This window comes from Salvelinus namaycush, chromosome 4 (assembly GCF_016432855.1).
Source record: "Salvelinus namaycush isolate Seneca chromosome 4, SaNama_1.0, whole genome shotgun sequence".
In the NCBI taxonomy this organism is placed as follows: Eukaryota; Metazoa; Chordata; class Actinopteri; order Salmoniformes; family Salmonidae; genus Salvelinus; species Salvelinus namaycush.
The window spans coordinates 1,607,399-1,623,338 of NC_052310.1; the positions used below are offsets into that span (position 1 = coordinate 1,607,399).

The 15,940-nt window shown below is 47.4% G+C and overlaps 1 protein-coding gene across 1 annotated transcript; it reads left to right on the plus strand.

Moving 5' to 3' along the window:
- Positions 1-1,806: 1,806 nt before the first annotated feature.
- memo1 (mediator of cell motility 1) lies at positions 1,807-15,729 on the plus strand (the record flags this gene model as incomplete). The annotated part of the gene is given in 9 exon segments (XM_038990191.1): positions 1,807-2,012; positions 2,248-2,316; positions 2,759-2,860; positions 3,046-3,071; positions 6,533-6,644; positions 11,573-11,715; positions 12,050-12,126; positions 12,725-12,829; positions 15,134-15,729. Coding segments are annotated over 9 exon segments (972 nt in total), but the record flags the coding sequence as incomplete, so codon positions are not given.
- Between the last annotated feature and the right edge of the window lie 211 nt (positions 15,730-15,940).

The following is a 15,940-nucleotide window of genomic DNA, read 5'->3' on the forward strand; positions in this document are numbered from 1 at the left end:
ATTCCTAATTTGGCCGCCTTTCCTTCCAGTTCTCTGCTGCCAATGACTGGAACGAATTGCAAAAATCACTGAAGCTGGAGACTCATATCTCCCTCACTAGCTTTAAGCATCAGCTGTCAGAGCAGCTCACAGATCACTGCACCTGTACATAGCCCATCTGTAAATAGCCCATCCAACTACCTCATCCCCATATTGTTATTTTTTATTTTCTTTGCTCCTTTGCACCCCAGTATCTCTACTTGCACATTCAGGTCCCAGACTTGCTCAATGGGATTGAGATCCGGGCTCTTCGCTGGCCATGGCAGAACACTGACATTCCTGTCTTACAGGAAATCACGCACAGAGCAAGCAGTATGGCTGGTGGCATTGTCATGCTGAAGGGTCATGTCAGGATGAGCCTGCAGGAAAGGTACCACATGAGGGAGGTAGATGTCTTCCCTGTAACGCACAGCGTTGAGATTGCCTGCAATGACAACAAGCTCAGTCCGATGATACTGTGACACACCGCCCCAGACCTTTAAGGGACAGATCGATCCCGTTCCAGAGTACAGGCCTCGGTGTAACGCTCATTCCTTCGACGATAAACGCAAATTCGGCCATCACCCCTTGTGAGACAAAACCGCGACTTGTCAGTGAAGAGCACTTTTTGCCAGTCCTGTCTGGTCCAGCGACGGTGGGTTTGTGCCCATTGGCTACGTTGTTGCAAGTGATGTCTGGTGAGGACCTGCCTTACAACAGGCCTACAAGCCCTCAGTCCAGCCTATTGTGGACAGTCTGAGCACTGATGGAGGGATTGTGCATTCCTGGTGTAACTCGGGCAGTTGTTGTTGCCATCCTGTACCTGTCCCGCAGGTGTGATGTTCGGATGTTCCGATCCTGTGCAGGTGTTGTTACATGTGGTCTGCCACTGCGAGGACGATCAGCTGTCTGTCCTGTCTCCCTGTAGTGCTGTCTTAGGCGTCCCACAGTACGGATATTGCAATTTATTGCCCTGGCCACATCTGCAGTCCTCATGCCTCCTTGCAGCATGCCTAAGGCACGTTCACACAGGTGAGCAGGGACCCTGGGCATCTTTCTTTTGGTGTTTTTCAGTCAGTAGAAAGGCCTCTTTAGTGTCCTAAGTTTTCATAACTGTCACCTTAATTGCCTACCGTCTGTAAGCTGTTAGTGTCTTAACAACCGTTCCACAGGTGCATGTTCATTAATTGTTATGGTTCATTGAACAAGCATGGGAAACAGTGTTTAAACCCTTTACAATGAAGATCTGTGAAGTTATTTGGATTTTTATGAATTATCTTTGAAAGACAGGGTCCTGAAAAAGGGACGTTTCTTTTTTTGCTGAGTTTAGATGGGTTAGACATTTGCAAAAAAAAAAATGTCTAAAAACATGTTTCCACTTTGTCATTATGGTGTATTGTATACAGATGGGTGAGAGAAAAAATAGATTTAGTCCATTGTAGCCTACGATGCAATACTCCTGATTTCAAAGAGAACAACAACTACTTAACTACCATTTGAACACCACCACAGAAGCTTCCTGTTTACGTTTGCAACGTACTCAGACCCCTTCCCCTTTTTCCACATTATGTTACGTTACAGCCTTATTCTAAAATGGACAGGGTCCTGAAAAAGGGACGTTTCTTTTTTTTGCTGAGTTTATGTATGTGAGGTGTGTGTATATATGAAACAATTAGACTTTGACATTATGGGGTATTGTGTGTAAGCCATCGACACAATCTCAATGTAATCCATTTTAAATTCAGGATGCAACAACAACAACAACAACATCAATAACAACATGTGGAAAAAGTCAAGGGGTGTAAATTCTTCCTGAAGGCTCTGTATAAGTGTGATTGGGTACAGCAGAAGAACCGTTTTGTGGGAAAATGTTTTTCTTCAAATTGTTTCCCACCTCTTCCCTTTTCTGCAGGCTCCCAGCTAAATACACAACTGGAAGGTTGGCTGTCTCAAGCACAATCCACTATCGGCCCTGCTAGAGCCATCATAGCACCGTGAGCACCACTGATAGTTATAATATCTCAGTCGTGTGAAAAAGGCCTCATCTTGGTCATCAAGAGTCACTGTAAATATGATTTGATAACGGTGTATGAATGACTAAAATGTATTTTGTATTGTTGGAGGTCAAACATCCTCAAAGGATGTCATGTTTTTGTATTATTCCAGTTGTAATGGTGTGTGTGGCCTGCCGTGATGTCATTTCCTGCTAACGGACATGTGTGTTTTCAGGCATGCTGGGTATTCCTACTGCGGTGCTTGTGCTGCACACGCCTACAAACAAATAGATCCTTCTGTCACGTAAGTCATTTACCATGTCTCCTTTAGTTACATAAAACATGTTCAGGGAATTTTACTAAATAAAACAACTTTTGTCAGTAACCAAATTAATTTCCATATAAAGTATCATAATATTAGTTTGAAATTTAGATGTTTTAAAATGTATTGTTTTTTTTGTTTTTTTTTCGTTTCTACATTTTCCCTCCTTTATCAAACCTTAGATCTGCCTGCCCTGTTTCACCCTGAAGGAACTATCTGCCCCTTAGTTACCTCAGACAGAGAGTAGTTAGCAGTATTGGCCTAGCCTCTGTCACAGCCTCACCTTGGAACTACGTGAGCAAAGCCTGGTCGGCCGAGGCTACTAGTGGCCTGATGACTGGGTCCACTGAGCTGCTATGCTAATGTGAGTCAGGGAGGTAAAGGTGACAGAGTGAGGTGACGGACTCCTCTCTTCCCCCTGTAGTCGCAGGGTGTTCATCTTGGGTCCGTCTCACCATGTTCCTCTGTCCCGCTGCGCCCTGTCCTCTGCTGAGGTTTATAAAACACCTCAGGATTGACCAGAAGGGTAGGTATACATACATACATACATACATACATACATACATACATACATACATAGTCATACATACATACATACATACATACATACATACATACATACATACATACATACATACATACATACATACATACATACATACATACATACATACATACATTCATTCATTCTGTGCCCTGTCCTCTGCTGAGGTTTAATCTCCGGATTGACCAGAAGGGTAATTTTCTAATTTTCCTAAGAACCTTGTTTTGATATTTCTGTGTATTTTGCTTTAAACTGTGAAGCGTTGACACGTGTGGGGCGGAAAAACGTAAATGTCCTCAGTCGACCAACCATCTCCAAACAAGCTGCAGTGTGTCTAGTAGGGGTGGAACGGTTCATCAAACATACGGTCTGGGTATGTACTGCGGTTTTGGGTTAACGGTCCGGGTATGTATTGCGGTTTTGGGTTCACGGTCCGGGTATGTATTGCGGTTTTGGGATCCCGATCCGGGTATTTATTGCGGTTTTGGGTTCACGGTCCGGGTATGTATTGCGGTTTTGGGATCGCGGTTTTGGTTTGCGGTCCGGGTATGTATTGCGGTTTTGGGATCGCGGTTTTGGTTTGCGGTCCGGGTATGTATTGCGGTTTTGGGATTGCGGTCCGGGTATGTATTGCGGTTTTGGGATCGCGGTTTTGGTTTGCGGTCCGGGTATGTATTGCGGTTTTGGGATCGCGGTCCGGGTATGTATTGCGGTTTTGGGATTGCGGTTTTGGTTTGCGGTCCGGGTATGTATTGCAGTTTTGGGATCACGGTCCGGGTATGTATTGCGGTTTTGGGATCGCGGTCCGGGTATGTATTGCGGTTTTGGGATCACGGTCCGGGTATGTATTGCGGTTTTGGGATCGCGGTCCGGGTATGTAATGCGGTTTGGGATCGCGTTCCGGGTATGTATTGCGGTTTTGGGATCGCAGTTTTGGTTTGCGGTCCGGGTATGTAATGCGGTTTTGGGATCGCGGTCCGGGTATGTATTGCGGTTTTGGGATCGCGGTCCGGGTATGTATTGCTGTTTTGGTTTGCGGTCCGGGTATGTAATGCGGTTTTGGGATCACGGTCCGGGTATGTATTGCAGTTTGGGATCGCGGTCCGGGTATGTATTGCTGTTTTGGGATCGCGGTTTGGGATCGCGGTCCGGGTATGTAATGCGGTTTTGGGATCGCGGTCCGGGTATGTATTGCGGTTTTGGGATCGCGGTCCGGGTATGTATTGCTGTTTTGGTTTGCGGTCCGGGTATGTAATGCGGTTTTGGGATCACGGTCCGGGTATGTATTGCAGTTTGGGATCGCGGTCCGGGTATGTATTGCTGTTTTGGGATCGCGGTTTGGGATCGCGGTCCGGGTATGTAATGCGGTTTTGGGATCGCGGTCCGGGTATGTATTGCGGTTTTGGGATCGCGGTCCGGGTATGTATTGCTGTTTTGGGATCGCGGTCCGGGTATGTATTGCTGTTTTGGTTTGCGGTCCGGGTATGTAATGCGGTTTTGGGATCACGGTCCGGGTATGTAATGCGGTTTTGGGATCGCGGTCCGGGTATGTATTGCGGTTTGGGATCCCGGTCCGGGTATGTATTGCGGTTTGGGTTCACGGTCCGGGTATGTATTGCGATTTTGTGTTAACGGTCCGGGTATGTATTGCGGTTTTGTGATCGCGGTCCGGGTATGTATTGCGATTTTGGGATCGCGGTTCAGTTTCGGTACAGCGGGAAAATGAAATGCCAAATTTTAGTTTAAGAAAATACAAAGTGTTTAGTATTCCTGATTGTGAACACGATTACTCATCAACAACACTGAAATAAAGTGCAATATGCATGCATTTAGGTTGGAATGTTCTTCTGACAAAGACAAAAAGCTGTACACTTGTGACTCTCATAAAGGGGGCGTGTCTGTACCATGCTACTTCTCATATCCCACTCTCCGGGGTAATGTACCTCTCTGTAGTCCTGGAGGTCCATCCATCTGTAGTCAGCCCAACACAGGGTGTGTCTCCACTCCAGGGTAATGTAAAGTACCTCAGTAACCCTGGAGGTCCATCCATCTGTAGTCAGCCCAACACAGGGAATGTTTATGCGCCTGCTTCTGCCTACCACCGCTCAGTCAGATACTTAGATGCTTGTATGCTTGTATGCTCAGTCAGATTATATGCAACGCAGGACACGCTAGATAATGTCTAGTAATATCATCAACCATGTGTAGTTAACTAGTGGTTATGATTGATTGATTGTTTTTATAAGATAAGTTTAATGCTAGCTAGCAACTTACCTTGGCTTACTGCATTCGCGTAACAGGCAGGCTCCTCGTGAGGCAGGTGGTTAGAGCGTTGGACTAGTTAACCGAAAGGTTGCAAGATTGGATCCCCCGAGCTGACAAGGTTAAAAATCTGTCGTTCTGCCCCTGAACAGGCAGTTAACCCACTGTTCCAAGGCCGTCATTGAAAATAAGAATGTGTTCTTAACTGACTTGCCGAGTTAAATAAAGATTAAATAAAGGTGTAAAAAAAAAAAAAAAAAAGGCAACATCGGTGTCCAAAAATACCGATTTCCGATTGTTATGAAAAGTTGAAATCGGCCCTAATTAATCGGCCATTCCGATTAATCGGTCGACCTTTAGTTCAAACATTTGGGGTCACTTAGAAATGTCCTTGTTTTTTAAAGAAAAGCTCATTTTTTTAAAATAACATCAAATTGATCAGGCCAGCATCCCGGAGTCGTCTCTTCACTGTTGACGTTGAGACTGGTGTTTTGCGTGTACTATTTAATGACGCTGCCAGTTGAGGACTTGTGAGGCATCTGTTTCTCAAACTAGACACTCTAATGTACTTGTCCTCTTGCTCAGTTGTGCACCGGGGCCTCCCACTCTTTCTATTCTGGTTAGAGCCAGTTTGCTCTGTTCTGTGAAGGGAGTAGTACACAGCGTTGTACGAGATCTTCAGTTTCTTGGCAATTTTTCACATGGAATCGCCTTTATTTCTCAGAACAAGAATAGACTGACAAGTTTCTGGCCATTTTGAGCCTGTAATCGAACCCACAAATGCTGATGCTCCAGATACTCAACTAGTCTAAAGAAGGGCAGTTTTATTGCTTCTTTAATCAGAACAACAGTTTTCAGCTGTGCTAACATAATTGCAAAAAGGGTTTTCTAATGATCAATTAGCTAATCCAAGTATATCATTCGAAAAGGCTAACACAATGTGCCATTGGAACACAGGAGTGATGGTTGCTGATAATGGGCCTCTGTACACCTATGTAGATATTCCATAAAACAATCTGCCGTTTCCAGCTACAATAGTCATTTACAACATTAACAATGTCTACACTGTATTTCTGATCAATTTGATGTTATTTTAATGGACAAAAAAAATTGCTTTTCCTTTAAAAAAAAAACAAGGACATTTCTAAGTGACCCCAAACTTTTGAACGGTAGGGTAGTCGTGGCCCACAGGCCTAGTGTTCTTCTTATGTATTCATTTGTGTTCACAGTGCGGACCGAACCCGGGTCCCTGTTACAGAACGCTTCAGTACAAATGAATGTACCGTTACACCCCTAGTGTCTAAACTAATGACTCGTTGTAATATGCTAATTCTAACCTCACTTGGCCTGTAATAATGAATGTGTATATTGAATCCTCACTTCCCTCTGTAGTCTATGCTGACCTCTGGAAGACTGGGATGTTTGAGAGAATGAGTCTCCAGACAGACGAGGATGAGCACAGCATTGAAATGCATCTGCCTTACACTGCTAAAGCCATGGAGAGGTAAGACAGAGTAACACACTGCAGATAAAAGGACCTGTCAAATGTCGTCTGCTTCAATAATCACTAGCCATCCATCAGTAGAGTACAGTAACAGACCTGGTGGAGGTGGGAGCCAGCAGGGATCACCATCCATCAGTAGAGTACAGTAACAGACCTGGTGGAGGTGGGAGCCAGCAGGGATCACCATCCATCAGTAGAGTACAGTAACAGACCTGGTGGAGGTGGGAGCCAGCAGGGATCACCATCCATCAGTAGAGTACAGTAACAGACCTGGCCTGTCTGCCTGGTGGAGGTGGGAGCCAGCAGGGATCACCATCCATCAGTAGAGTACAGTAACAGACCTGGTGGAGGTGGGAGCCAGCAGGGATCACCATCCATCAGTAGAGTACAGTAACAGACCTGGTGGAGGTGGGAGCCAGCAGGGATCACCATCCATCAGTAGAGTACAGTAACAGACCTGGTGGAGGTGGGAGCCAGCAGGGATCACCATCCATCAGTAGAGTACAGTAACAGACCTGGTGGAGGTGGGAGCCAGCAGGGATCACCATCCATCAGTAGAGTACAGTAACAGACCTGGTGGAGGTGGGAGCCAGCAGGGATCACCATCCATCAGTAGAGTACAGTAACAGACCTGGTGGAGGTGGGAGCCAGCAGGGATCACCATCCATCAGTAGAGTACAGTAACAGACCTGGTGGAGGTGGGAGCCAGCAGGGATCACCATCCATCAGTAGAGTACAGTAACAGACCTGGTGGAGGTGGGAGCCAGCAGGGATCACCATCCATCAGTAGAGTACAGTAACAGACCTGGTGGAGGTGGGAGCCAGCAGGGATCACCATCCATCAGTAGAGTACAGTAACAGACCTGGCCTGTCTGCCTGGTGGAGGTGGGAGCCAGCAGGGATCACCATCCATCAGTAGAGTACAGTAACAGACCTGGTGGAGGTGGGAGCCAGCAGGGATCACCATCCATCAGTAGAGTACAGTAACAGACCTGGTGGAGGTGGGAGCCAGCAGGGATCACCATCCATCAGTAGAGTACAGTAACAGACCTGGTGGAGGTGGGAGCCAGCAGGGATCACCATCCATCAGTAGAGTACAGTAACAGACCTGGTGGAGGTGGGAGCCAGCAGGGATTCATGCCTGGTTTGCGTTGACATTTTGTTAGGCGCTCTCTCTCCCCAGTTGCAGGACGGTTTAAGTCATTACTATGCCGTATGATTGGTTGTTTACTAATGAAGTAAGGCCTGCATGCTCAATTAATAGACCCACTATATGAACACACACACCTTTTGTCAGGTTGGCTTAATAGACACGCCTTTTATCAGGTTGGCTTAATTGACACGCCTTTTATCAGGTTGGCTTAATTGACACGCCTTTTATCAGGTTGGTTTAATAGATACGCCTTTTATCAGGTTGGTTTGATAGACACGCCTTTTATCAGGTTGGCTTAATAGACACGCCTTTTATCAGGTTGGCTTAATAGACACGCCTTTTATCAGGTTGGCTTAATAGACACGCCTTTTATCAGGTTGGTTTAATAGACACGCCTTTTATCAGGTTGGCTTAATAGACACGCCTTTTATCAGGTTGGCTTAATAGACACGCCTTTTATCAGGTTGGCTTAATAGACACGCCTTTTATCAGGTTGGCTTAATAGACACGCCTTTTATCAGGTTGGTTTAATAGACACGCCTTTTATCAGGTTGGCTTAATAGACACGCCTTTTATCAGGTTGGCTTAATAGACACGCCTTTTATCAGGTTGGCTTAATAGACACGCCTTTTATCAGGTTGGCTTAATAGACACGCCTTTTATCAGGTTGGCTTAATAGACACGCCTTTTTATCAGGTTGGCTTAATTGACACGCATACACAATATGGCCAAAAGTATGTGGACACACCTTCAAATTAGTGGATTCTGCTATTTCAGCCACAACCGTTGCTGACAGGTGTATAAAATTGGGCACGCAACCATGCAATCTCCATAGACAAACATTGCTAGTAGAATGGCCTTACTGAAGAGCTCAGTGACTTTCAACTTGGCACCGTCATGGGATGCCACCTTCCCAACAAGTTATTTCGTCAAATTTCTGCCCTGGTCAGCTGTAAGTGCTGTTATTGTGAAGTGGAAACTTCAAGGAGCAACAACGGCTCAGCCGTGAAGTGGTAGGCCACACAAGCTCACAGAACCGGACCGCTGAAGAACGTAGCGCATAGAAATCATCTGTCCTTGGTTGTAACACTCACTACCGAGTTCCAAACTGCCTCTGGAAGCAACGTCAGCACAATAACTGTTTGTTGGGAGTTTCATGAAATGGGTTTCCATGGCCAAGCAGCAGCACACAAGCCTAAGATCACCATGCTCAATGCCAATCGTCGGCTGGAGTGGTGTAAAGCTCGCCGCCATTGGACTCTGGAGCAGTGGAAACGCATTCTGTGGCGCTATGAATCACGCTTCACCATCTGGCAGTCCAACGGATAAATCTGGGTTTGGCGGATGCCAGGAGAACGCTATCTGACCCAATGCATAGTGCCAACTGTAAAGTTTGGTGGAGGATGAATAATGGTCTGTTTTTCATGGTTTGGACTAGGTCCCTTAGTTCCAGTGAAGGGTAATCTTAACACTACAGCATAAAATTACATTATAGATGATTCTGTGCTTCTAACTTTGTGGCAGCATTTTGGGGAAGGCCATTTCCTGTTTCAGCATGACAATGCCCCCGTGCACAAAGCGAGGTCCATGCAGAAATGGTTTGTCGGGATCGGTGTGGAAGAACTTGACTGGCCTGCACAGAGCTCTGACCTCAACCCCATCGACACCTTTGGGATGAATTGGAACCTCCGACTGTGAGCCAGGACTAATCGCCAGAGCTCACTAATGCTCTTGGCCAACTCCATATTAATATCTCTCTCATCGTCACTCAATGCCTAGGTTTACCTCCAATGTACTCTCTTCCTACCATACCTTTGTCTGTACATTATGCCTTGAATCTATTCTATCGTGCCCAGAAACCTGCTCCTTTTACTCTCTGCTCTGAACGTACTAGACGACCAGTTCTTTTAGCCTTTAGCCGTACCCTTATCCTACTCCTCCTCTGGTGATGTAGAGGTTAACCCAGGACCTGTAGTGCCTACCTCCACTCCTATTCCCCAGGCGCTCTCATTTGTTGACTTTTGTAACCGTAAAAGCCTTGGTTTCATGCATGTTAACATTAGAAGCCTCCTCCCTCAGTTTGTTTTATTCACTGCTTTAGCACACTCTGCCAACCCGGATATCCTAGCCGTGACTGAATCCTGGCTCAGGAAGACCACCAAAAACCCTGAAATTTCCATCCCTAACTTTAACACTTTCTGACAAGGTAGAACTGCCAAAGGGGGCGGAGTTGCAATCTCCTGCAGAGAGAGCCTGCAGAGTTCTGTCTTACTATCCAGGTCTGTGCCCAAACAATTTGAGCTCCTACTTTTAAAAATCCCCCTTTCCAGAAACAAGTCTCTCACCGTTGCCACTTGCTATAGACCACCCTCAGCCCCCAGCTGTGCCCTGGACACTATATGTGAATTGATTGCCCCCTATCTGTCTTCAGAGCTCGTGCTGTTAGGTGACATAAACTGGGACATGCTTAACACCCCAGCCATCTTACAATCTAAGCTTGATTCCCTCGATCTCACACAAATTATCAATGAACCTACCAGGTACAACCCCAAATCCGTAAACACGGGCACCCTCATAGATATCATCCTAACCAACCTGCCCTCCAAATATACCTCTGCTGTTTTCAACCAGGATCTCAGCGATCACTGCCTCTTTACCTGCATCCGCTACGGGTCTGCGGTCAAATGACCTCCACTCATCACTGTCAAACGTTCCCTTGAAAACTTCAGCGAGCAGGCCTTTCTCATCGACCTGGCCCGGGTATCCTGGAAGGATATTGACCTCATCCCATCAGTAGAGGATGCCTGGTTATTCTTTAAAAGTGCCTTCCTCACCATCTTAAATAAGCATGCCCCTTTCAAAAAATGTAGAACCAGGAACAGATATAGTCCTTGGTTCACTACAGACCTGACTGCCCTTGACCAGCACAAAAACATCCTGTGGCATTCTGCATTAGCATCGAATAGCCCCCGCGATTTGCAACTTTTCAGGGAAGTTAGGAACCAATATACACAGGCAGTTAGGAAAGCTAAGGCTAGCTTTATCAAACAGAAATTTGCATCCTGTAGTACAAACTCAAAAAAGTTTTGGGGCACTGTAAAGTCCATGGAGAATAAGAGCACCTCCTCCCAGCTGCCCACTGCACTGAGGCTAGGAAACACTGTCACCACCGATTAAATCCACTATAATTGAGAATTTCAATAAACATTTCTCTACGGCTGGCCATGCTTTCCACCTGGCCACCCCTACCCCGGCCAACAGCCCTGCACCCTCCACAGCAACCCGCCCAAACCTCCCCAAAGCCTCCACCATTTCTCCTTCACCCAAATCCAGATAGCTGATGTTCTGAAAGAGCTGCAAAATTTGGGCCCGTACAAATCAGCCGGGCTAGACAATCTGGACCCTCTCTTTCTAAAATGATCTGCCGAAATTGTTGCAACCCCTATTACTAGCCTGTTCAACCTCTCTTTCGTAACGTCTGAGATCCCCATAGATTAGAAAGCTGCCGCGGTCATCCCCCTCTTCAAAGGGGGAGACACTCTAGACCCAAACTGATGGGTTTAATTAACACACACACACACCATTTTATTTGGTGGGTTTAATTAACACACACACACACCATTTTATTAGGTGGTTTTAATACAGATACCTTTGGTTGGTTTATTATACGTGTTCAGTCCCTGTAACAGCTTCTACCATCTCGGTCAGGTAACTGCCCCCTTGCGCACCACACCCATACAGACTTGTAATGTGCTGTCTCCCTTTCCTACTGCAGTCATAAAGATGAGCTCAGCATTGTCCCGGTGCTGGTGGGAGCCCTCAGTGAGTCTAAAGAACAGGACTATGGGAAACTGCTCAGCAGGTATCTGGCTGATCCCTCCAACTTGTTCATCATCTCCTCTGACTTCTGCCACTGGGGTACGTACTGAACAGGACTGGTAGGTATCAATATATTAAACCTTGTTCACACTACTGAGTTGAGCTAGTCTGGTTATACATCCATCCACCGTAGTTGCTGGAAGCGTTGCTGGAAAGACCATGTGAATAGAAGTTTGTTTCAGGAGTGAGAAGTGAGAAGAAAAGCCAGCACAGTTTGTTTCAGGACAAGTGAGAAGAAAAGCCAGCACAGTTTGTTTCAGGACAATTGTGTGAAAGTGGTTCTAAATATAGAAACAATGGTTCTGTCTCCTTGAAAAAACACCCTCTCCTCCACGGTTGGTCCTGACTTAATGTCTTTACCTCCTTCCCACAGGTCAACGGTTCCGCTACACGTACTATGACGAGGCTCAAGGAGAGATCCACAGATCCATTGAACACCTTGATAAAATGGTTAACACATTTTGATATTCAGTTCTTACTAAGTTGTAACATGAAACCCCTCATCTCCTTCCATGTATATAATTGAGACATCACCACCTCTCTCTCTCCAGGGTTAGGGTTATATAGTTAACTGTTAGGTGTATCAGACTGGGTTCTAAACCCCTCTCTCTTGTCTCTCCAGGGTTAGGGTTATATAGTTAACTGTTAGGGGTATCAGACTGGGTTCTAAACCCCTCTCTCTTGTCTCTCCAGGGTTAGGGTTATATAGTTAACTGTTAGGGGTATCAGACTGGGTTCTAAACCCCTCTCTCTCGTCTCTCCAGGGTTAGGGTTATATAGTTAACTGTTAGGGGTATCAGACTGGGTTCTAAACCCCTCTCTCTTGTCTCTCCAGGGTTAGGGTTATATAGTTAACTGTTAGGGGTATCAGACTGGGTTCTAAACCCCTCTCTCTCGTCTCTCCAGGGTTAGGGTTATATAGTTAACTGTTAGGTGTATCAGACTGGGTTCTAAACCCCTCTCTCTCGTCTCTCCAGGGTTAGGGTTATATAGTTAACTGTTAGGGTTATCAGACTGGGTTCTAAACCCCTCTCTCTTGTCTCTCCAGGGTATGGGCATTATAGAAACACTGGACCCCATGTCCTTCACCAACTACTTGAAGAAATACCACAACACCATCTGTGGACGTCATCCTATTGGAGTGCTGCTTAATGTGAGTCGTAACGGGTACAACAACGAGCATACGGGTACAACAACGAGCATACGGGTCATACGGGTACAACAACAAGCATACGGGTACAAAAACGAGCATAGGCGGCATACGGGTACAACAACGAGCATAGGCGGCATACGGGTACAACAACGAGCATACGGGTACAACAACGAGCATAGGCGGCATACGGGTACAACAACGAGCATACGGGTACAACAGCGAGCATACGGGTACAACAACGAGCATACGGGTACAACAGCGAGCATACGGGTACAACAGCGAGCATAGGCGGCATACGGGTACAACAGCGAGCATACGGGTACAACAGCGAGCATACGGGTACAACAGCGAGCATACGGGTCATACGGGTACAACAATGAGCATAGGCGGCATACGGGTACAACAGCGAGCATACGGGTACAACAGCGAGCATATGGGTACAACAGCGAGCATACGGGTCATACGGGTACAACAATGAGCATACGGGTACAACAACGAGCATATCAGTATAGCATCAGTCATACGATAATCTGACATCTATAGTACACCTTCTGTTAGTTAAACAGGTCTTCTTGCACAAAGGTCTGTGTCGGGATGTCTATCGAACTGCTCCCGTGTCATGTGATGTCTGTCTGAACTGCTCCCGTGTCATGTGATGTCTGTCTGAACTGCTCCCGTGTCATGTGATGTCTGACTGCTCCCGTGTCATGTGATGTCTGTCGACCTGCTCCCGTGTCATGTGACGTCTGTCTGTCGAGCTGCTGCCATGTGATGTCTGTCTGTCTGACTGCTCCCGTGTCATGTGATGTCTGTCTGACTGCTCCCGTGTCATGTGCTGTCTGACTGCTCCCGTGTCATGTGATGTCTGTCGACCTGCTCCCGTGTCATGTGACGTCTGTCTGTCGAACTGCTCCCGTGTCATGTGACGTCTGTCTGTCGAACTGCTCCCGTGTCATGTGACGTCTGACTGCTCCCGTGTCATGTGCTGTCTGACTGCTCCCGTGTCATGTGATGTCTGTCGACCTGCTCCCGTGTCATGTGACGTCTGTCTGTCGAACTGCTCCCGTGTCATGTGACGTCTGTCTGTCGAACTGCTCCCGTGTCATGTGACGTCTGTCTGTCGAACTGCTCCCGTGTCATGTGACGTCTGTCTGTCTGACTGCTCCCGTGTCATGTGATGTCTGTCGAACTGCTCCCGTGTCATGTGATGTCTGTCTGTCGAACTGCTCCCGTGTCATGTGATGTCTGTCTGTCGAACTGCTCCCGTGTCATGTGATGTCTGTCTGTCGAACTGCTCCCGTGTCATGTGATGTCTGACTGACTGCTCCCGTGTCATGTGATGTCTGTCTGACTGACTGCTCCCGTGTCATGTGATGTCTGACTGACTGACTGCTCCCGTGTCATGTCTGACTGACTGACTGCTCCCGTGTCATGTCTGACTGACTGACTGCTCCCGTGTCATGTCATGTCTGTCTGTCGGACTGCTGCCATGTGATGTCTGTCTGTCTGACTGCTCCCGTGTCATGTGATGTCTGTCTGACTGCTCCCGTGTCATGTGATGTCTGTCTGACTGACTGCTCCCGTGCCATGTGATGTCTGTCTGATTGACTGCTCCCGTGCCATGTGATGTCTGTCTGACTGACTGCTCCCGTGCCATGTGATGTCTGTCTGACTGACTGCTCCCGTGCCATGTGATGTCTGTCTGACTGACTGCTCCCGTGCCATGTGATGTCTGTCTGACTGACTGCTCCCGTGCCATGTGATGTCTGTCTGACTGACTGCTCCCGTGCCATGTGATGTCTGTCTGACTGACTGCTCCCGTGCCATGTGATGTCTGTCTGACTGACTGCTCCCGTGCCATGTGATGTCTGTCTGACTGACTGCTCCCGTGCCATGTGATGTCTGTCTGACTGACTGCTCCCGTGCCATGTGATGTCTGTCTGACTGACTGCTCCCGTGCCATGTGATGTGATGTCTGACTGACTGCTCCCGTGCCATGTGATGTCTGTCTGACTGACTGCTCCCGTGCCATGTGATGTCTGTCTGACTGACTGCTCCCGTGTCATGTGATGTCTGTCTGAATTGCTCCCGTGTCATGTGATGTCTGTCTGTCGGACTTCTCCCGTGTCACGTGATGTCTGTCTGTCTGACTGCTACCGTGTCACGTGATGTCTGTCTGTCTGACTGCTACCGTGTCACGTGATGTCTGTCTGACTGACTGCTCCCGTGTCATGTGATGTCTGTCTGAACTGCTCCCGTGTCATGTGATGTCTGTCTTCTTACTTGATTGGTTGTGTTTTCCAGGCTGTGTCTGAGCTGAGGAAGAGTGGAACAGAGATGAACTTCTCCTTCCTGAACTATGCCCAGTCGTCCCAGTGCAGGAACTGGCAGGACAGCTCTGTTAGCTACGCAGCCGGGGCCCTCATTGTACATTGATGTGGTCCCAAATGGCACCCTATTCCCTATATAGTGCACTACTTTTGACCAGGGCTCATGGTAGCCTTGTCCGAGCCGGAATGGCCCGTAGGTCAGGAGCGTATCTCCTGTTTCTGTAGCGCGAGGCAGCTTGATATACAAGTACAACCCCTGGACAGGACGCTAGACTATCGCAGGGTCCGTAGGACTCTGGTCAAAAGTAGTGCACTATATAGGGAATAGGGTGCCACTGCAGCTCTGACCCACCTGAACTGCTATCGCCATAACGACGACCTGGACTAGCCAATGAGAAGAGATATTATATCCACAGCACCCCTTCCTGCCTCCCCCAGTTGTGAGTCTGAGAGTTTCTCTTTCAGTCTTAAAACTGTTGCTTGAAGTGCGGTTGCAGTTTTTGAGATTTGTGGGGAGGGAAGGAGTGTTATTTTGGTGTGGAGCAGGGATGGTTGGGTGGGTAAGGGGAGGGGAGGGTCTTGTAAGGCGGTGTATTTGGGGCTCTTGTAGGGGGTAAAGGAGGGTGTATTTGGGGGTCTTGTAGAGGGTTAAGGGGAGGTGTATTTGGGGGTCTTGTAGGGGGTAAAGGAGGGTGTATTTGGGGGTCTTGTAGGGGGTTAAGGAGGGTGTATTTGGGGGTAAAGGAGGGTGTATTTGGGGGTCTTGTAGGGGGTTAAGGAG